Raw genomic sequence first — 20,462 nt, forward strand, 5'->3', positions numbered from 1 at the left:
CTCCATCCCAGGACCCTGAGATTGTGACCTGAGCTGAAGGCAGACGCTTAACCCATTGAGCCATCCAGGTGCCCCAGACTGGGTAGTTTATAAAAAATAGAAGTTTGTTAACATTTATTGAGCCCTTCTTATGAGCCTGGCACTCCACTAGGTAATCTGCATACATTTTCTCAAGCCTCGTGATAACCCCATGAGATATATACTATTATGGTCCTTAGTTCACACACACACACACACACACACACGTATAAAAAGAAGGTTGTAAGGAACTTGTCCCAGGTCACGCAAGCAAGCAACAGGGCTGGGATTTGGTTCCAAGTCTGTCTGATTCCAAAGGTCAAATTATGAACTGCTGTGCTTTTCAACCTTTCAAGTGTTCTTTAAGTGAGTGCAAAATTAATATTATCTAGAGTCTGTTTTTTTTCTTTTTTTCAATAAGCAAATTGTAGTATTTGATGTTGTGATGAGGCTTGCATTCCTACCACTTCCTGGCCTAGCTACCACTTTGCTACAAGAAAGTGGCATTTTGGAGGAGCCTTGGTGGTGCCACTTGGCAGGCTGATGGGCAGAGCTCTAAATTCATGTGGGAGCTGCCTCTTTCTAAGTGGGCTTCAACTCACAACACCGCTGAGTACTCGCCCTAAACAGCCCATTCCGAAGGGAGTTGACCACTACTTATGTGTTATTTTTTTATACCTCCTGCCTCTATCATCAAAAAAATGTGTAGTCATCTCAAAGAATCTCTTGAATTTAATGTACTCTAAAAAACATGGAAGGACAAAATACATATTTTGGGGTGCAAAAAGTATCTGTGTTACAAAGTGTTACAAAAATACACATTATATAAATTTGTCAACAAGGAGCCGGTGTGGACGGGAGATGCCTCAGTGACCTGGAGAAGTAATTTCCTTTCGGAAAGTCTACACATATTATCAGGCTCTGCGGGTTTCCAGCTGGGCTACAGGTGAGAGTACCCAGATTCTGATGATGTATTTAAAATCTGGAGGCAGGAGCTATGGGGAAAAAGAACTACCTCTTCTTTTTTTTTTTTTTTTTTAAGATGTTTTTATTTATTCATGAGAGAAAGAGAGGCAGAGACACAGGCAGAGGGAGAAGCAGGCTCCACGCAGGGAGCCCGACATGAGACTCGATCCCAGGACCCCAGGATCACGACCTGAGCTGAAGGCAGCACTAAACAGGCTGCCCATATGTCTTCTTTTGAAAAACAGTTTGGTGCTTTGGATGAGATGTCTATTTTCTTCCTTGAAGGGAACATCATCTCTGGTCACTTAGAACAAAACAAAACAAAAACAAAAACAGCTGTTTTTTCGAATTCTTTAAAAAAAAAAGTTTGTTACTTTCTGGGTCAATACCAGTGTAGGAAGAACTTTTAGTGCTATCATCTCTATAAGTTGTAGAGCATCAAGGTCTATGCCAATAATAATAATAAAAAATGTAAGTTTAAAAAGAATCCTTTCATTTGTTTAGAACAAAAGGAGTGTTGAAAATGATCAAATAAGTATAATGTGGGGCCGAAGAATGTTAAGTTCTAGAGTTTGATGCCTGGATCAGATCTCCAGATTCTATCCCTTATATATTGTGTGATCTTGGGCAAGTTACTTAAAATCTCTGGGCTCTAGGTTCTTCATGTATAAGACGTTGCTAGTTTTATGAGTCATCTGTGCGGATGACAATGAGGTTGTGCCTGTAAAGTGCTCAGCACAGGGTTGGGCAGTCAAAGCCCAACAGACAGAAGCTGTTGAAACCTCATCATCGGGACACCTGGGTGGACTCAGCGGTTGAGCGTCTGCTTTTGGCTCAGGGCCTGAACCCAGAGTCCCAGGGCTGAGTCCCCGTCGGGCTCCTATGCATGGAGCCTGCTTCTCCTCCCTCTGCCTGTGTCTCTGCCTCTCTTTCTGTATCTCTCATGAATAAATAAATAAAATCTTTATAAAAAAAACCTTATCATCTACAAGAATGCATAAGAGGCAGTCTACATTTTTGTCAATTAACTTAGATTATATATATTCTCTCTCTATATATAAACTTTATAGGTCTACCTATCTATCTAGTCATGGGTAGCTAGCCAAAGCATTTTTCTTAAGTGCATTTTGTTGATACCTTCAACCTGTCTGGAAGTCAAATAACGAGGCTCTGGGCAGGGCCCCTCACGCTGAACCTTCTAGTTCCATCAGCTACCCTCCTGGGGCAGTGACATAATTCTCGTTATCTGCCTTCTGTTAGGAGGACGACTGGGTAACAGGCACAAGTGATAGATTTCTGCTGACCTTGGGTTTTTCTGTCATTTGTGAATGACAAAGAAATGCAATCAGTAGGGACCTTGTGAGCACTGCCAAGTGGTTTCCACCAGGCCCCCTGTCTTGCTTCGACTGCTTTGCTTGCTGTCCTATGTTTCATGTTGCAGAGGCTTCACAGTTTGAAGACAGGATAAGCCAGAAACTGGGATATCTTTCTCCCCAACAGAGTGTGACAGCTGCAGTTCAACAGTAATTCTGGTACGCATGTGCCCAAGTGCTAATATCAATACTAGCAGGCTGATGATAACAGGGGGGCCTCCGGACCACTTTGCCCTTCCTGCCTCCTCCTGCCCAGTCTCTTCCTCCTCCCTTCACACCTTCTTTTCCTTCGTGTTATTTATTTATTTAATTTATTTTTAAATAAACAGCTAACAATTTGTTGAGTGCTTACTACGCACTGTTATAACCACTTTACACATATTAACCCATTTAATCCTCACAAACCTATGAGGAGACACTGTTTTTATTCCTCTTTTTACAGGAGTGAAAGCCAGACCAGACAATTAAGGAACTTGTCCAAGGCCAAACAGCTTCAAACCTTTCCTCGGCCTATCTGTATCTTTTTGTTTCTTTTAAATGATTTGACTATTTTAATACTCGTTTTCAGAGGCACTTCAGAGGATCAGTTCCCTCAAGTTCTCGATGTAGGGACATTCTCCCGGAGGCGGGCAGGGAGCCAGTTAGGATGCTCATCTTGTATAACGAGGGCCCTCAGGTCAAGGGTATTTTAGCATGTTTGTTGGGGTCCCTTAGCCCTGAAAGACAAAAGATTGTCATTTATAAGGCTAAGACAGTGGATGCGGCGAGAATCAGAGTGTGCTACTAACAGACGCATTTGTTTCCAGGCCCAAACCTGGCATGTGTTTCAGGAATGGTTAAAGTTTGGGGGTTAGGGACAGGAGAGGGGGACTAGTGATCACAACTTCACAGTCAGATCCTTTTGGGGAACGAGAACAGAATCTAAAACAAAAACAAACCAAGAATGAAAACAGCAAGGGCTCTCCCACTGGGGCCTCCCTGAACACCCAACAGCGAACACCCTTCTTCAAGGGCTTCCAGCGCTGGGCCTCTCCCAGCGTCCTGGGGACAGCTCTCTTTCTGGATAACTTTTCCTTGGAACAGAGCCTGTTGTCAACAGGAAAGGCTTTATTTGGAATAAGCCTTCACGGAGGTCAGTGGATTGAACTTTGAGTATCAGGTCATGTGCTGTGAGGGACACATGGGGGGATGAAGAGAATATTCTCTGCAGTGGAAAACGAGACCAGGGCACAGAGGAGGCCCGCCCGGGCTTCTTGGTGGTCAAGCGACTTGGGTCTACCCTTGGGGGTGGGGGTGGGGGACTGATTTCTGAGCGCTTGGGGGGGGGGTGTGTGTGGGGGGAAGTCCAGGCTTATCAAGGTATGATGTGCGCGCTCTCTCCGCCTGCAGTTCACCTGGGGAGGGAGGCCTGGTGAGTGGAGGCGCTGGGAGGGGTCCGGGGGACAGGGAAGGCTGTGTGCCCTGGGGCGCGGAGGGGGGGGTGACACAGCGATGATGATGATGATGGTGATGATGATGATGATGGTGCGCGGGAGGCTTGGGCGGATGGCGATGCCGAGGGAGGGCTCGGCACCCAGCACCCTGCAGCTTGGGCGGGGCTGGCCCGGGGCCCCACCCGGTGGCTGCGGAATCCGCAGGGCGAGCGGCGTCCGGGCACGTAGGCCAGGCTGTCCACGTCCCCCGGGCGAACCCGCCCCGCGGCGCTGCAGGGCCTTATCGGGGCCCGGGGAGGGGAGGGGCTGGGGCCGCGGGGGTCGGGGTCGCGGTCGCGGTCGCGGTCGGGGTCGGGGTCGGGGCGGCGGGGGGGCGCTCCGGACCCGCCCCCTGCGCCCGCCGCTCGGGGCGGTCCTCGGAGGCCAGACCTTGGCCGGCGGCCACCTGCCGGGCGGGGCCGGGCCCGGGCCGGGCTGCGGGGCCTCGGAGGCGGCCGGGGGGCCTCGGAGGCTGCGGCCGCGGCCCCTCCCTCGGACTCTGGACGCGCGCGGGCCTCATAAGGCGGCGGCCGGGGCTCGGCGCGCAGGGGCGCCCCCGCCGGCGGCCGCGATGGGCCGCTACTCGGGCAAGACGTGCCGGCTGCTCTTCATGCTCGTGCTCACCGTCGCCTTCTTCGCGGCCGAGCTGGTGTCGGGCTACCTGGGCAACTCCATCGCGCTGCTGTCCGACTCGTTCAACATGCTGTCGGACCTGCTGTCGCTGTGCGTGGGGCTGGGCGCGGGCCGCGTGGCGCGGCGGCCCGGCGGGGGGCTGGGGGCCACCTACGGCTACGCGCGCGCCGAGGTGCTGGGCGCCCTGGGCAACGCCGTGTTCCTCAGCGCGCTCTGCTTCACCATCGCCGTGGAGGCCGTGCTGCGCCTGGCGCGGCCCGAGCGCATCGACGACCCCGCGCTGGTGCTCGTCGTCGGCGCGCTGGGGCTGGCGGTCAACGTGCTGGGGCTGCTCATCTTCCAGGACTGCGGCGCCTGGCTCGCCTGCTGGGGGCCCCGCCGCCGCCGCCGCCGCCGCCCGCCGCCGGGACCGCGGGCCGACCTCGGGGCCCCGCGGGGCGCGCCCGGACCCCGGCCCGGCCCCGGCCCCGGCCCCGGCCCCGGCCCCGGCCCCGCCCGCGCGTCGGCCGGTGGGAAGGAGGAGCAGGCGGCCACCGTGTTCTCCAACGTAGCAGGTGCCTTTCGGTTGCATCCTCCGGGCCTCTCCGCCCTCCCTCCTCCCGCCCGGCCCGAGCTCGGCATCCACGCCCTCTTTCTCTTTCTGGCCGTTGCGGCTGCTTCTATTTTGTTGGGGGAAAAAAAAAATCTATGCCTTCTGCAGCTTTATTCTCCGCTGCTAACGTAGCGTCTTCCCCACGGTCTCCTTTGTTTCTCTTGGGTCCTCAGGCCTGACCTCCGTCCTTCCCTCCTTCCTTTCTCTCTTTCTCGCTTTCTTTCTCCCTCCCTCCCTCCCTCCCTTCCTTCCTTCCTTCCTTCCTTCCTTCCTTCCTTCCTTCCTTCCTTCTTTTCCTTCTTTCCCTTTTCTTTCTTTCTTTCTTTCTTTCTTTCTTTCTTTCTTTCTTTCTTTCTTTCTTTCTTTCTTTCTTTCTTTCTTTCTTTCTTTCTTTCTTTCTTTCTTTCTTCCTCTTCCTTCCTTCCTTTCTGTCTTTTCCATCCTTCTTTCCTCTTTCTTTCTTTCTTTCTTTCTTTCTTTCTTTCTTTCGTCTTTCTTCTTTCTTTTCCTTCCTTCCTTCCTTCCTTCTTTCTTTTCCTTCCTTCCCTTTTCTCTTTCTTTCTTCCTTCTTTCTTTTTTTCTTTCTTTCTTTTCTTTCTTTCTTTCTTTCTTTTTCTTTCTTTCTTTCTTTCTTCTTTCTTTCTTTCTTTCTTTCTTTCTTTCTTTCTTTCTTTCTTCCTCTTCCTTCCTTCCTTTCTGTCTTTTCCATCCTTCTTTCCTCTTTCTTTCTTTCTTTCTTTCTTTCTTTCTTTCTTTCTGTCTTTCTTTCTTCTTTCTTTTCCTTCCTTCCTTCCTTCTTTCTTTTCCTTCCTTCCTTTTTCTCTTTCTTTCTTTCTTCTTTCTTTCTTTTCTTTCTTTCTTTCTTTCTTTCTTCCTTCCTTTCTCTTCCTTCCTTCCTTTCTGTCTTTTCCATCCTTCTTTCTTCTTTCTTTCTTTCTTTCTTTCTTTCTTTCTTTCTTTCTTCCTTCCTTTCTCTTCCTTCCTTCCTTTCTGTCTTTTCCATCCTTCTTTCTTCTTTCTTTCTTTCTTTCTTTCTTTCTTTCTTTCTTCTTCTTCTTTCTTTTCCTTCCTTCCTTCCTTCCTTCCTTCCTTCCTTCCTTCCTTCCTTCCTTCCTCTTTCTTCCTTTTTTTTTCTTTCTTTGTTTCTTTGTTTCTTTCTTTCTCTATCTTTCCTTCCTTCCTTCCTTCCTCTCCTTTCCCTTTTTCCCTTTTTCCCTTTTTCCTTCCTTTCCTTTCCTTTCCTTTCCTTTCCTTTCCTTTCCTTTCCTTTCCTTTCCTTTCCTTCTTTTCCCCTTCCCCATTATTCTGTCTGCCTTGGAGCATTCATTTTCTCAAAAATCAGTTATTATTGGGCAACAGATAGCACCCCCCCCAACCCTTAGCCCCTCATTGGATGCTGTCTGCACTTTATTTTCTCCCTCCCCCTTTGCACATCGTTTTTTCCCCCTGGGAGTTAACGGGTTGGGGGATGGGGGTGGGCTCCCACTTTGCTCCTTTTTGTTTGTTTGTTTTAACTTGGATGGAAGTGTGAATGGAATGTAAAAGTGGCTCACAAGGCTCATGTCAAGGCCCAAATGTACTCTTCTGGGCCGTGTGTGTGGAGGGGGTCTGAGGAGCTTAGGAGTTTAAAATAACGGAACTTTTTTTGAGTCCATTGGTTCTTTTTGTTTGTAGAACTTATACACAACACAAGGTTTCTTCTTTGAATGCAGGTGATTCTCTGAACACCCAGAATGAACCAGAAGAGACTATGAAAAAGGAGAAAAAGTCTGAAGCCCTGAATATCAGAGGTAGGGTCGACTTTGGCTCGATTTGAAACCCTTTTCTGTAATACATAATGACTGTGTTGTACCCTTCGTTTCTGTTTGCCTTTTAATAACGTGTGTTAGAAAGGAGGCCGGTTGCACGAATAGACTATGACCCTAGCCTCTTGCCTAATCATTGCATTGATTCTGAGTGACACACTAGTTGCTAATGATTTATCCTTGCTCCACTTAGAGCCAGGCCAGTGCTACCTGCTTCAGAGCCTCACAGATCAGTGGCATGCTATTACTTTACTTGGTTTTGTCCACTCCTAGATATTGTTAACGTAAAACGAGGCCTGTCTTAATTGAATGTAATTGTGACACAGGTGAGAAGAGGGTAGGTGGCTGCTGTCCAACATGACATTGCTGATTGACTCTCAGGCCTCAACGTATTTCTGCCAGAAATCTGCGTCTGTGATGGATCTCTTGACTTACTTGAATCTGTATTTCCAGGCCCAAAGGGGAGGGTCTGGTGAGGCACATGAAAGGCACATTACTAGCCTTCTCTCTACCATGCGCTCAAGGTCACCAGCGCTGGGCAAAGGTTAGCTCAGGGAGTTCAGAGGTGCATCTCTCACTAGACACCAATATTGTATGCAGCATCTCTTCCAACTTCTTGAGCAGAGGCTTTACTTCAGATTCACTCCAGAAGGGTCAGTCCCCAATCTCGACTTTGAGGATTTCAATAAAGATTATGCAAACCTTTACTTTCAGATGATTTGGGGGAAGCCTATGATAAGGCTTCAGTGGAAACAATATTTTTAAAAAGTAATAATCGGGAGACATTTTCATTTTTGAGAGACTCCTGGCTTTTTCTATAGTGTGATACCTGGAATGGATCTCTAGGGCAAAATCAGAAAAAACCCCAACAACAATAACAGCCATACACGAGCTTCTAAAAATTTCCACATGAATCACTTTTTAAAAATTGAACAGCAACAGGGGAATTTCTAAAGTGCTTGGTGGTGAATCTTTCTGGAAAGAGACATCTAAAATGAAAAATCTCTACCCTTTATCTTTCTTTGGGTTCAATATAAAAATATGTATATAGTATATGCTATATATAGTGTGTATCAAATACATACTATAATATTATATATGTATCATAGATTTTCCATAGCATTTTAACTTTTCAGACAACATTCAGTTAATTATTCATTCTTATGTTGCAGAGAAGGAGAACAGGTAGGTGGAAAGATGCTAAGAGGAATGAAGAGTGGGACAGTACATATTGTGACCCTGTTTGGGAAGCATGTTTTATGGCAAATTTGTATGATCTGGCTAATCTTTAAAGCTGTTGGAACTCCTAGGTGGAAAAATCGGGGGGTAAAGCACCTCACTGTACCTGGCTCAGCCCTGTGGTCCACAGGTACTGACCAGTGTCCATCTCTGGTTTCTGGCAGAGGTGAATAATGCAGTGCCTGAAAGATTGGGATTTGGGCTCAAGATGCCTGGGTTTGGGATCTTGGCTCTGTCATTTAAAACTCTGATTTTGGGAAAGTTTTTGGACTCTCTAAGCCTCCAGCTCTCTCTCTCTAAAATAGTATCTACTTCACAGGTGGTTGTTAGATAAAGGATGTGATATGGGAGGAAAAGCAGCTACCCTGTTTAGGGGGTGCATGCTTGTGCCAGGCACCATTCATGAGTGAGTTGCTTAGCATTTGTAAGAATCTCACCGGGTGGGAGCTGTTGTCTCTCAGGTAGTGAGAGGAATTGCTGGGCTCAACCCTGTGCTGCCTCTGCTTCAGTGGCCTTTCCACTTTCAGGCCAAGGGGGAGGCTGGCCTCAGCTTAGGTCCTACGTCCTCATCTCCGAGCCACAATTCAGAGAAGGCCCACAGGATGTTACAGCTGGAAAGGCCTTAGTGGGAATGGACTCCACCCCCTCGCTTTGCAGGGTGGGAAGGTTTCCTTTGCAAGGAAACAGGGTCCCTAGAGTCCGGTGACTTCCCAAGTCACCCAGGCTAGCAGCAGAGGCAAGTCTGGCACCTGCCTTCACATTTCCACCGCTTCCCAGTTTTGGACGCTGCCTGTACGCTCCAGGAAAGATGGTTTGTTTCTCCAGTGTAGACAGTCCACTGAGTGGTTACACTTTTGCCATTTAAGTGGTTGCTCTAGAAAGCACGACTGTCTTCCCAGATCTGCAGGGGAGCAAACGACTGATGGGGATTCTCGTGAACAAAAATCATTTCTGGATTTTAATTAGTGTTTCTCTTATTTCAATGGAATAAAACAAATGCCTTCTGAGAAACACAGTCCATCTTCTGCAAAGCACAGTGAAAGCACAATCCTTTAAAGATTCTCGTCAATTGTAGCGGTTGGTTTTATTTGATGGGATCAAAAGGGATACATTAAAAAATGTTGCAACAGCATGTCAGAAAGATAATTAACTTTTTGTATTTCAGTATAAGTATAAATAGATACACCACAACCCTGACATCATTTGAAAATAAGTCTCCTTGGATGAGATGCTTCTTTCTGATTGTTTTTTTCCAATAAGAAAGATCTCTCATCTTTCCATAACCACTTGTTATTGCCCAGGGCTAGTGCGCTGTGTTTCTGGTTTACCAACAAACTCAACGACACTGATGGCTTTTCCAAATGCTGGGACACATCAGATTTCAACTTATGTCAAATTGCTGTGTTATAAGCCAGTTTTTCTGAGTTTTTTAAAGAATCTCAAGACAGGAAGTGAGGGCCAGCTGTTAAGATGTCCTGTCATTCATTGTAAAGCTACCTTGGGAGCAGTTTGACTAATTGGATGATTGAGCTGCCTGCCAATCCATCTTTGTCTCTCAGGTAATGTTGCCTGGCTTATTTTCTGAATCAGAAAGGTGATCAGATCACTTCAGAATCTGCTCAGAGATCTTCACCGCCTCCAGAATAAGGTCCTAACACTGCTGACATTCGCGGGCTTGCTGTGCCAGTGTCAGCACTCCTTTCTAGGCATTTCTGCCCTCTTCTCCTTGGCTGCCCCATCATCTCCGAGACCTGTACTGTCTCTCTCCTACCCCCGCCCCTATTCCCATCCAGTGCACACTTACAGTGAGATGAGAAGTGCTCAGTTCAAGTTCAGCCTCTGCCTTTTACTAAGCTAAGTGACCTTGGACAAGTAACTTAATGTCTCTGAACTTCAGTCTCCTTATGGATCGACTCTCGGGACTTTCTCTTCGTGGCTCAGAACAGGGCCTGGGGAGTAAAAAGCTCTCTCAGGGGTGTGAGGGGAAAGGGGACACAGAATTAGAAAGAATGGAATTGTTTAATGTATTTATTGAATCAGGATCCTATTCTAATACCTAAACACTCAGCCAGAAGGAGATACATTTTACTCCTATATTATTTTGGGGCAACGTGGCCACAAATCGCATTTAGTATGTCCACAGAATGCCATTTTGTCTCCGATGCTACTCAGCTACTCAGAATCCTAAAAAGTATTGCCAAGAGGAAGCTTTAGCTTCATTAAAGCATTTTCCAGGTGAGACCATTACTTGTAACCATGAGTGAGCTATTAGAATTTTGGATTATTATTAATTCTACTGAATGGATCTGTGGGATACTTGGAGAGGCAAAATGAATCTTTTTTTTTTTTTTTTAAGATTTTCTTTATTTATTCATGAGAGACACAGAGACACAGGCAGAGGCAGAAGCAGGCTCCTCACAGGGAGCCCGATGTGGGACTCAATCCCGGGACCCTGGGATCACTCCCTGAGCCCAAGGCAGCCGCTCAACGGCTGAGCCACCCAGGCGTTCGGGGCACCGGATCTTCTCTGTTAGGATTGCATATTTTCTGGATCATAATTAAAACCCTTAAGAGTGGTTCCCTGCGTTAAGGGCAGCCACAATTTGGGTTATTGTCTCTTTGATTTGAATCTTATTGTGACAAATGGCTCTTTCTTCAGTGGCAGTGCTGCCGGAGGCTCTTCCCGAGGACGCCTTGAACCAGATCCAGTTTGAATGACTCGGGCTAAGGGGGGAGTAGCAGAGGCATGTACGGAAAGGGGAAACAGACTCAGGAAGAGAGAAGACAAGGAATAATAAGAACCGCTCTTTTGTTATTAGTTCCCTCTCCTCTTCAAAATGCTTAAAACAATTAATTAATTAATTTTTAATTATTTATGATAGTCACAGAGAGAGAGGCAGAGACATAGGCAGAGGGAGAAGCAGGCTCCATGCACCAGAAGCCCGATGTGGGATTCGATCCCGGGTCTCCAGGATCACGCCCTGGGCCAAAGGCAGGCGCCAAACCGCTGCACCACCCAGGGATCCCTGCTTAAAACAATTTAATACCAGATATTTGTCTCAAAGAATAAGAAACTATTTGCATAGCCTCTTTTCCGGTTTGGTGGCTTCTGATGAGTGGCAGGTGGCAGTGGTGTAGCATTAGGAACCCGCACGGTCCCTCTTCCCACGCGTGTCTGCAGCTCAGAATCTTCCGAGGCTGTTGCAGGTTCTCTGGGTTCTGGGATGGTGGCCTAGGGCTTTGTTTTCTATGAAGTAGTTGACTTTTTTTTTTTTTCATTTGAATCCATCCTGCTGTCCTAACCAAAAAGAAAACAAATAACAACTGATATATTCTTAGACTTGGGAACCCGGGTCACTGCGTGTTCCCAGCTCCCAAATTTGGATCTGTGCTTTAGTGGCCTTTCTTTCTCCCCGGCAGGTGTACTTTTGCATGTGATGGGCGATGCCCTGGGGTCGGTGGTGGTGGTGATCACGGCCATCATATTTTATGTGCGTCCCCTGCAACCTGAGGACCCATGTAACTGGCAGTGCTACATCGACCCCAGCCTGACTATCATCATGGTTATCATCATTTTGTCATCTGCCTTCCCACTCATCAAGGAGACTGCTGCCATTCTGCTGCAGATGGTCCCCAAAGGAGTTAACATGGAAGAGCTGAGTAAGTCAGATGCTTCTTATCTAGAACCATGCCCGCTTAATGCTCTTCAGGCCAAAGGGCCAGCGCTATTTCAAAGCAGTGTTTGATTTATGTATCCTGAAATACTTTAAATCACCTGGCAAAAGAAACATCTATCATATGTTTTGTAGCCTAGTAGGATGACTCACAGCTCCAAGAACCAAAGGTCCTTTGCAACCCATGACTGATTCCACTGCAAAGTTTTGAGTATATAATGCTTGGGCAGTACCTGTTCCTCGGCTTTTACCTTCATGTCAAAGATTTATTTTAATTCCAATAAGATTACCCTGCCAAGAACTTGATCTTTAATCTCCTTATTCTGAAAACATGAATCACTGATTCGTATTCTAGATCCTGCTTTCTTGTTAATTGATTTTTTTATGGGCACGCATGTCACCATGTCTAATACCATAAAAAGGACCGTGTTTTAAATTCAGATCATTCATGACCTCGTTCAGTAATGAAATCTGTTCCTTTGCTTTGCTCAAACAGAAAATCAAACTCTTACCTTAGTCAGGCGCATCTGTCCCTCCATATTTTGGAGACTTTGCAGAGTTCTAAATGAGAACTATCCAGATGTTGACAAGAAACTGAATGTGCGCCTTTATTTCTAGTGGTTCTAAATGGAGATTATGTTTTTGTAGAAAAAAAGCTTTCTTGCATATTTGCTGTTACACTCTATCATTGCTTCACCAGTGAGCCAGGAACCATGCAGATAGAGCCCAGCCCTCTATGAGGCTCAAAGTTGGAAGACCTTACATCATGTCAGATCCCTGAAATGAGGTGTGAATGGGTCTTAATACATTGTGTGGCCACAGCTAGGCTTTCCCCTGGGAGGGTGTGATTTATGGTGGTCAGTGTAGGTCGTAGCCCTCCCAGCCCCCTGTTCAGTAGCATGCACTGGGACCAGCTGGTCCAGCCATTGCTAACAGCTGGTGCTTCTACAGTCCTTCCCCCTGGATGTTCTTTTTGCGTTTTGGAGCCTCATCTTTGGCAGCATTGCTTACTTTACGGTCTCAGAGTCAGTTAGGTGTGGCCAGCGCTCTGGCTGCTTTACTGTACAGAGGTAAAGTAATCCGCCTTCATTTCCTGCAGTCTGCCCAGTGCTGCAGGGAGAGGAGCTAGGAGGTGGGGAAGGAGATACCGGGAGCAGATACGCAGCATTGTCTCCACCTTCCAGAAACTTGTTTCCCAGCTGAGGGAACAAGATAAACATATCAAAACAATTTGTGATATATAATGGCTTATCTTGCCTTTTAACAAAGTAAGATATATATATTATATTATATACACACATTTAAAAATAGATGATAATGGCAGTAGCAACACTTCTCTGGCACTTATTACGTGCTAGTAGTGTTCTCGGTGCTTTATTTATATTCACTTATTTAAATCCTGAAAGTAAACCTATGGGGAACTATCATTATTATTCCCGATTTACAGATAAGGAGACTGAGGCACTGCAGGTTAGGTAAAGTACCCAAGACCAGTCTAAACTGGGATTCAAACTCTAATTGGCTACAGGGTCTTTGCTCATAATCATCATTCAACATCATCTCTCTAAATACATGCTCATTTGAGAAACTATGGAAAATATAGAAGACTTAAATTAAAAAAGGAAATCTCTCATAATCCTGTCACCCAGAAATTACCACTTTTAATTTTGAATCAATCCATCAGTAAGACAAAGCTTTATCTGTATAAAATGTGTGTGTGTGTGTGTGTGTGTATACACTGATGCTTGTTTTAAAAAAAGAAAAAAATCGTGCTGTATATACAGTAAAACTATTTGCTTTTTCACTTAAAGATACCTTCTGTGCCTTTTCTCATATCCTGAAATATGCAACTTACTTATTAATGGCTGTCATATTCTTTTATATAATTGATTTAGCTATTTCCTTATTTCCATTTTTTTTTTCGTTAATACAAAGAACATTGCTCAAACCATTTTTGTACATGAATCTTTGGGTATTTCCTTTTAGGTTAACTTCCTAGTACTAGACACACAGGTGAAAGTTTTTGGGCCTCGTTGCCAAGTTCTCTTCTTTCAAATCGGCATCCTACTTTATACTCCTGACACACCCTGGGTGTCTTCCCTTGTAAACTCAACAACCTTGGAAATTTTGAGGGGTGTTGTTAAAGTTATTTTCTTGGATTGTTCTTTATGGGTTCATGATGGGTGGTATAGGGACTCGGAGAGGAGAAAGAAGAGTATGGAAACATGTCCCCAGATCGGTACAGCTCTTTTTCTTCCCATTGTTGTAAATCCATCATTGAGAATGCCTTCAGGGACCATGTCCCTCCCATAGAGGTACCTTGTTTCCAGTAGCCTTAGCTAATTGTTCGCTCTCCCTCGTTGTAGTGAGTAAACTCTCGGCCGTGCCCGGGATTAGCAGTGTACATGAAGTGCACATCTGGGAACTTATAAGCGGAAAGATCATCGCCACCCTGCACATCAAGTATCAGAAGGACAGGGACTATCAGGACGCCAGTAGGAAAATTCGAGAGATCTTCCACAGTGTGGGAATCCACAACGTGACCATCCAGTTTGAGCAAGTGGACTTGAAGGACCCCGTGGAGCAGAAGGACTTGCTGTTGCTCTGCAGCTCCCCCTGCATCTCCAAGGGCTGTGAGAAGCAGCTGTGCTGCCCCCCCGGGGCCCTGCCTCTGGCCCACGTCAATGGCTGTGCGGAGCACAACGGCTGTCCCCCTCTGGACACGTACCCAAGTGATGGCCTCAGGAGGCGAGAAACAACAGAAGTGGCTATTGAAGTATCGTTGGACAGCTGTCTGAGTGAGCATGGACAAGCCCCCAGCAAAAGTCAGGAGGACCCACATTATGTCAACAGCACGCATTTTTAATCTGGTCCCCGCATACACAGACTGTATAGACGAGGCGCTCTGGTTTCTGGAAAGACCTCTGTGGGCTCTAGGCACTGATCAAAATCGTGGTGCGCACGCTCTGTGTTGTTTGGGATGTTAATTGCATGTGTCTGTTAATTCCTCTGTGCCTGAGAACCCCTTTAGGTCGTGCTGGGGGTCTCATGCTGCTCTTCAACAAACTGGCTGTTTTAGTTTGAGCATTTATTTTAAGAAGCAACCTGCACTCGCATACGTGTCGGGGACATTGAGGGCTGGGACCCCGTGGTGGTGGACACAGGATTCAAAGTGGTTCTTGTTTTAAAGTGATTGGAACTTGTAGCTGACTCTCAGGTGAGCTCATAGCCCAGTACACTGAAAAAGCCTAAAAGCCATGATAGCTTCCCCCCCCCCCCATTCCATTATCAGGATCATAAAAGAGGAAAAAGTTGGACAGTCCCGTCACTGTGGAAGTTTTTTTTTCCTTGACTCATTTTCGAATACATGTAAAATGAATACCCATTAAAGTAGAAAATATTCTCAGAACATTAGAGGAAGTGGAGTTTATTGGGGGAAGAGAGGAAGAAAATGCTTTCTGACTACCTCTTCATTTTGTGAGGTGGAGAGAAAACGAGTGTTTACTTTCCGCTGTGAAATGAACTACAGCTATAGGGTGCTTCAAGTGTTTCATGCATAAAATACTTTTCTTTTTCACTTGGAAGTGTGGGAATATTTGCACTTCCTAAAGTATGATGCAATACTAATATTGCAGAACCAGTCCAGTTGGGATCGTTCTCATTTATTGCTTAACAGTTTATTTGTCCAAATTTCCCTTGGGTCTTCTTTTCCATGATCACATTAATATATGTAGCATTTACCAGGAGAAAATGGGTATCCCTAGGAGAGAAGCATATATGGCCCTGAGTATTCATTCCTGCTAGATTGACTTTTCTTTCCCTAGACATATTTTGAAGTATTTATTATAGTTGCCAACCAGTAACTTGTTGGAGAAGTGTATGTGTAGGGAAAAATGAGAATTAATTTAATTGCTGCCTTTTAATGCATTTTGAGGAGCTTCCAATTTCCTTTACTTCCTTTTCCACTCTGACCCATGTTACCAATTTCAAATAAATTTATTATAATTTGATTTGGATCCATAATCGACATACTAATGGATTAGTAGTGGAGAACCACCTGTCACATATCGAACAAGTTGAGGCAGCAGAATTTTAATCAGAACAGTTTCAAAATAGGTCTGAGTAATGGGAGATGCCCTCATAGAGAACTAGAGTCTTCCTTGATGGGTTGCAAAATTGACAATGATCATCTCTCAGGTTGCAGGCACTGGGTCCTATTTAGAATCTAAACAATAGTCAACAGAAATGCTGGGTTGTTAATGGAAAAAGGACGCACGTTTTGCAGCACTAATACCATTTAAAAAATGTCTTTGTGTTCACTCTAAGGCTGAAATAAGTAAGCAGCTGTGATCAGTAGGATAGGAATTTTTTTCATTCCTTGAAATTTTAGAATCTGTTTTTAAATTTGCCATGAATTAGGTAAATCCCATTTTTAGTCCTAGGAGTTTATTGGACTAGTCTGTATGGCCAAGTGAGGGGTAAACTATAAGACAGCATTTTTATTTTTATATTTAATACGAAAAGTACAGCATGTACTCACAAAAACAAAGCAAAAACAAAAACGGGAGAATCTCTTTGAAGCTCACCCTGTGATGAGTGAACCAAATTCTAGACAGATGTTGGTTGAGGTGTCTTGACTGGAACCAAAGAAGAAATCTGTCCCTCACTTCCAAATTTGAAGGTCTAATCTGATTTCACATCGTTCTGCTTTTATTAAAAGGGGAAGATAATAAGTTTATAGTGTCTGTGCAGCTGGCTAAAGAAACACACGCTAGTTTGCATCTAAATAATGTTCTGTAAGTCTCTGAAGTTTCTTTTTAGGAAAGGAAAAGGCACTTAATTCCAGTATAACTAAATTGACCTCAGAAAAGTTGCTTGATGGACACTAATTCACATACAGCTAATGTGAAATAATCCCTTTTGAAGACAGTTTGAGTGCGTTTAATGTGTTCCAACAAGCTAATTAAGTGCAATATTTTTCTGTGGGGTTAGGTGGTTTCTTTTGTCCTCTTTGGTGCTGTGATGCCTGCAGTATGGTATTTTTATTTTTTTTTTTTAAAGATTTTACTTATTTATTCATGAGAGACATACACAGAGAGAGAGAGAGAGAGACACAGGGAGAGGGAGAAGCAGGCTCCCTGCCGGGAGCCTGATGTGGGACCTGATCCCAGAACCTCAGGAACACGCCCTGAATCCAAGGTAGATGCTCAACTGCTGAGCCACCCATGCATCCCTTTACTTGGGTTTTGCTCTCCCTTTAGTTGTCTTGCATTTTAATTCTCCCAAGGAAAAGCAGACTTTTCTTTCCCTCTTTGAGTCAGCCTTGCCTGGTGGCAGTAGGCCTGATGAACAGTGGCTTTACGAACTCCGAGTTTCTGTCTTTTTTTAAGGGAATGAAAATAACTTTTTAAAAGTTGAGGGCAACCTCTGTGTGTCAGGTCGGGACCAGCCATCCTGAGCCCTAACCTGGAGGACATAGAGAATGGCCCTTGCTGCTGCCCTCTGTCCTCCTATCTCGATAGAAAGAGTCCTTTCCACATTATTTCAGCACAGGCTCTGGGAAGCACTGTGTCTGCTTTATCTTCCAAATATCAACTTTGGTTGTGAAAATAGAGATTAGGGTTTTTTTTTCATGACATTTGGCCCATGTCTCATGGGCCAAAATGTCCCATGATATTTGGGACAATAGATATATTGTCCCTCTAATTTTTGCTAAAGTATCAATAAAATAGGGAGACATTGTTTGAGGAAGAATTAAAAATATTCTCTGTATTGGTTACTTTTTTTCCTTTTTGCCACCAGCTGGCCAAACCCTAGTGGGGGTAAATCAGGAACTCCAAAGTTCAGTAGGATAGAGTGCTTTCAAGATCAAAGAAATCACTGAGGTGGATTTGGGATTATAATAAGGCAGCTGCCCTGTAGGCAGTAAGAGTCTTTGTTATGCTTTCTCAGCATTATTGACATTTTCAACTGGATTAATTCCTTGTTGTGTGGGGCCGTCCTGTGCATTGTAGGATGTTTGGCAGGATCCCTGGCCTCTGCTCACTTAGATGCACACTCATGAGTTGTGACAACCAAAAATGTCCCCAGACATTGCCACCAGTCCTCTGAGGGCAAATTGGCCTCTATTTCTGAGCCACTGACTTATCCTAAGAGTAGTTGAGAATTATTGTTGGTAAAAGTCCCTCCAGAGCCCGGTAATCATTTTAATAGAATCAGTTCTGCACAATTCACTCTTCAAAAAATATTTTTAAAGCAGAGATCAAACCGTTCATCAAAATGACAGTCATCTCTACTTAGGAACTTTGGACATTTAAAGAAATGATATAATTTTGTGGGGGCAGCAAAGGCTTTACAAATCGGATTATGCAGATGAGTCAGTATAACAGCGAATGAGATGAAAAGCATTTGCTCTCACTGTCATGTCGTGACCCCTTCAACTCACGAATGTCCTCGGTCTGATGAATTCACTAAAAAATGAGACCAAAAGATTCCAGGAGGATTGATTCCTGGGGCTCAAGTATTTAATTCTCCACCAGTTTTAAACATGATGGTGTTTCTTCTTTTGGTTCCAGATAAGCCCCTCATCTTGGTGCCAAGGACAAGTTCAGATGCTAAAACGAATTCTGGAATTGTCTGTGGTTACCTTAACCCTTTGCCAAATCGTACCGTTTTTTTTCCAGGAGGTCAAGAGACATTTCTCGCTTTTTTTTTCTTTTTCTTTTTCTTTTTTTTACATTTCTCGCTTTTAAATGTATCTTTACACTCTTGCAATTGAAGACTGCAGAAAAGGACTGTGTTAGAAAAAAAAAAAAAGAGGAAATGTGACCTGATTTACGTTTTGAATTTAGACTGAATCATGAATATGCCTTTTCTATAGCTCTGCTGTTCACCTGCTAAGTTGTTACCTGTTTGTGCTTCTGAGTGTGTTTGCACATGAGTCGCCGTGGGTAGGAATGAAAGTATTGCATCAAGAAACTAAGCTGCTCCAATGGAAATTGCCTCGGACCCCAATCCTCACCGTAATCTAAATGTTAGGAATTTGGAGTTTAGCTAATGCGATGTGTCATGTTCAGGAGCTTCTCTTTTCAAGTGTTTTATTCTGGACCTTTTTGTTTACGTGGAACTTTCTTGAACATTGCTGGATGGATCAACTGTCTCCTCTTGGTACAAAGCCAGGCCATGAGACGATGAACCTGTTGTGAATTCTGGTGGGAATAATCCAGGGAGGACGATGATTTCTGGAAGGTGAGCTCTTCCTTCCAGGAGGTCTGAAGTTATGTTACAGTATTATGATGGAGTTCTGTTGCTTCAAGTCTTCCTCTCGTCCTCACAGGCGATTTTGCCAAAGTTTAATTGTCACATTTGTGGGAACTACTAAAACTTTAAGATACAAAGTTTAAATAACTCATTACTAATTGCATGTGAAATGCCCCCAGTAATGTGTGCACATTTGCATACCTGTAACAGTGAAAGTTGTTCAATGGTGCTGTAAAATAAATAAATAAAAAAAAAACACCACACACACATCACATGACTGAGGTGTTTGTGGAAATCAGATGGATACGCGAGAGAGTTGAACTCATTTTGTCTTTGTCTCTTACTCTAGTCATTTTATTACTCAGTAATGCTTCAGATCGGTTTTCCACTGCTGTGGGGCTTGTCTCCATCTCTATTTCGCTCCCGTCTTCTCTGTGCCCCTCTGCCACTCTTCCCCACCTGCAGTGTCACAGGCCCATCTTGGCACAAATGTCCCAAACTGACCCAGCTGACTACTTTCTGTAGCCTGGACTGACCTGGGTTTCTAGTGGGGCTTGTGTGGCCTAGGGCTGCCCAAGGGGGTTTGTGCAGAAGGGGAGCTCCTGGCATTTAGGGAACGGTGGAGAGGCTAGGCTTATTTTGGAGAAGTCCTATAGATTTTAAGGGGATCACAGTCTTCAGTTCTTCCAACTGTTTTTAACCGAATCAACCAATCAACTGATAGCCAGCATACACTTACTAGAAACTGTGCAAGTGGTTCTGGCCTCCAGGAAGCTAATAGCCTGCCCTGGAAGCTAAGTAAGGCAGTCCGGCTCTGTGGGAGTTTAAGGAGGCCCACTCTCAGCCTGGGGGTAGGGGTGGAGGATCTTGTGCTGAATGGGTCTGGGGGCTCAGAGGCACACCTCCCAAGCCCTGGGCTGCATCAGGACAAGAACAGAGCTTCACATTTCATGACTGTCCCCTTCTGTCAGCAATGAGTCTGCAGGATGGAACAGAGGACTCAGCTGGGGGCTCAGAGTCCAGGATGTCAGACTACTCCATCTAGTGGGGAACCTGCCTCCTCTGGGTCTCCTTCCTGCGTGCTGTTTCTTCACAGCACTGTGACTTTGGAACATCATGTCACACATTCACTCACTTATTTCCTGTCTCTTCCACTAGAATAAGTCTGTGTATGATCCACAGCTGTGTTCTTCAGCCCCCATCTCGTGCTGGGAACAGTGACACAGGACCTGGCACCAATAAATATTTATCAAACGAATGAATGAATACACACATGAATGAACGAATAGGTTCAACTCTTGGTGTTAACAGTTACAGGATTCGGATAAATCATTTAACAGCATTGAGCTTCAGGTTTTTTTTTTTTTTTTTTTTTTTTTTAATAATGATGGCCTGTGCTCCCTTCCTTGTGGGGCTGTTGTAGGAGTCCT

The 20,462-nt window shown here is 45.0% G+C and overlaps 1 protein-coding gene and 1 long non-coding RNA gene across 8 annotated transcripts in view; one reads left to right on the forward strand and one right to left on the reverse strand.

Moving 5' to 3' along the window:
• Positions 1-19,336, forward strand: part of SLC30A10 (solute carrier family 30 member 10) — a 41,616-nt gene extending 22,280 nt beyond the window's left edge. The window contains exons 1-4 of one of the 6 annotated variants that reach the window (XM_072815024.1): positions 3,255-3,489; positions 6,767-6,844; positions 11,519-11,758; positions 14,139-19,336. In XM_072815024.1, coding sequence (XP_072671125.1) covers positions 6,805-6,844; positions 11,519-11,758; positions 14,139-14,638 — 780 coding nt within the window. In that variant the 5' untranslated portion in view covers positions 3,255-3,489; positions 6,767-6,804 and the 3' untranslated portion in view covers positions 14,639-19,336. Of the gene's footprint in view, positions 1-3,254; positions 3,490-3,738; positions 3,769-4,326; positions 5,017-6,728; positions 6,845-11,518; positions 11,759-14,138 lie in introns of those variants that run through there. The other 5 variants (XM_072815023.1, XM_072815018.1, XM_072815022.1 and 2 more) reach the window with 5 other exon arrangements.
• LOC140627031 (uncharacterized) overlaps positions 10,447-20,462 on the reverse strand; it is a 33,462-nt gene continuing 23,446 nt past the window's right edge. Inside the window, exons 4-5 of one of the 2 annotated variants that reach the window (XR_012025997.1) lie at positions 12,784-12,971; positions 10,447-11,396 (exon numbers count right to left, since the gene is read on the reverse strand). This is a non-coding gene — a long non-coding RNA (uncharacterized lncRNA). Of the gene's footprint in view, positions 11,397-12,783; positions 12,972-15,142; positions 20,461-20,462 lie in introns of those variants that run through there. The other variant, XR_012025998.1, reaches the window with a different exon arrangement.

This window comes from Canis lupus, chromosome 38, assembly GCF_048164855.1.
Source record: "Canis lupus baileyi chromosome 38, mCanLup2.hap1, whole genome shotgun sequence".
Classification (NCBI taxonomy): domain Eukaryota; kingdom Metazoa; phylum Chordata; class Mammalia; order Carnivora; family Canidae; genus Canis; species Canis lupus.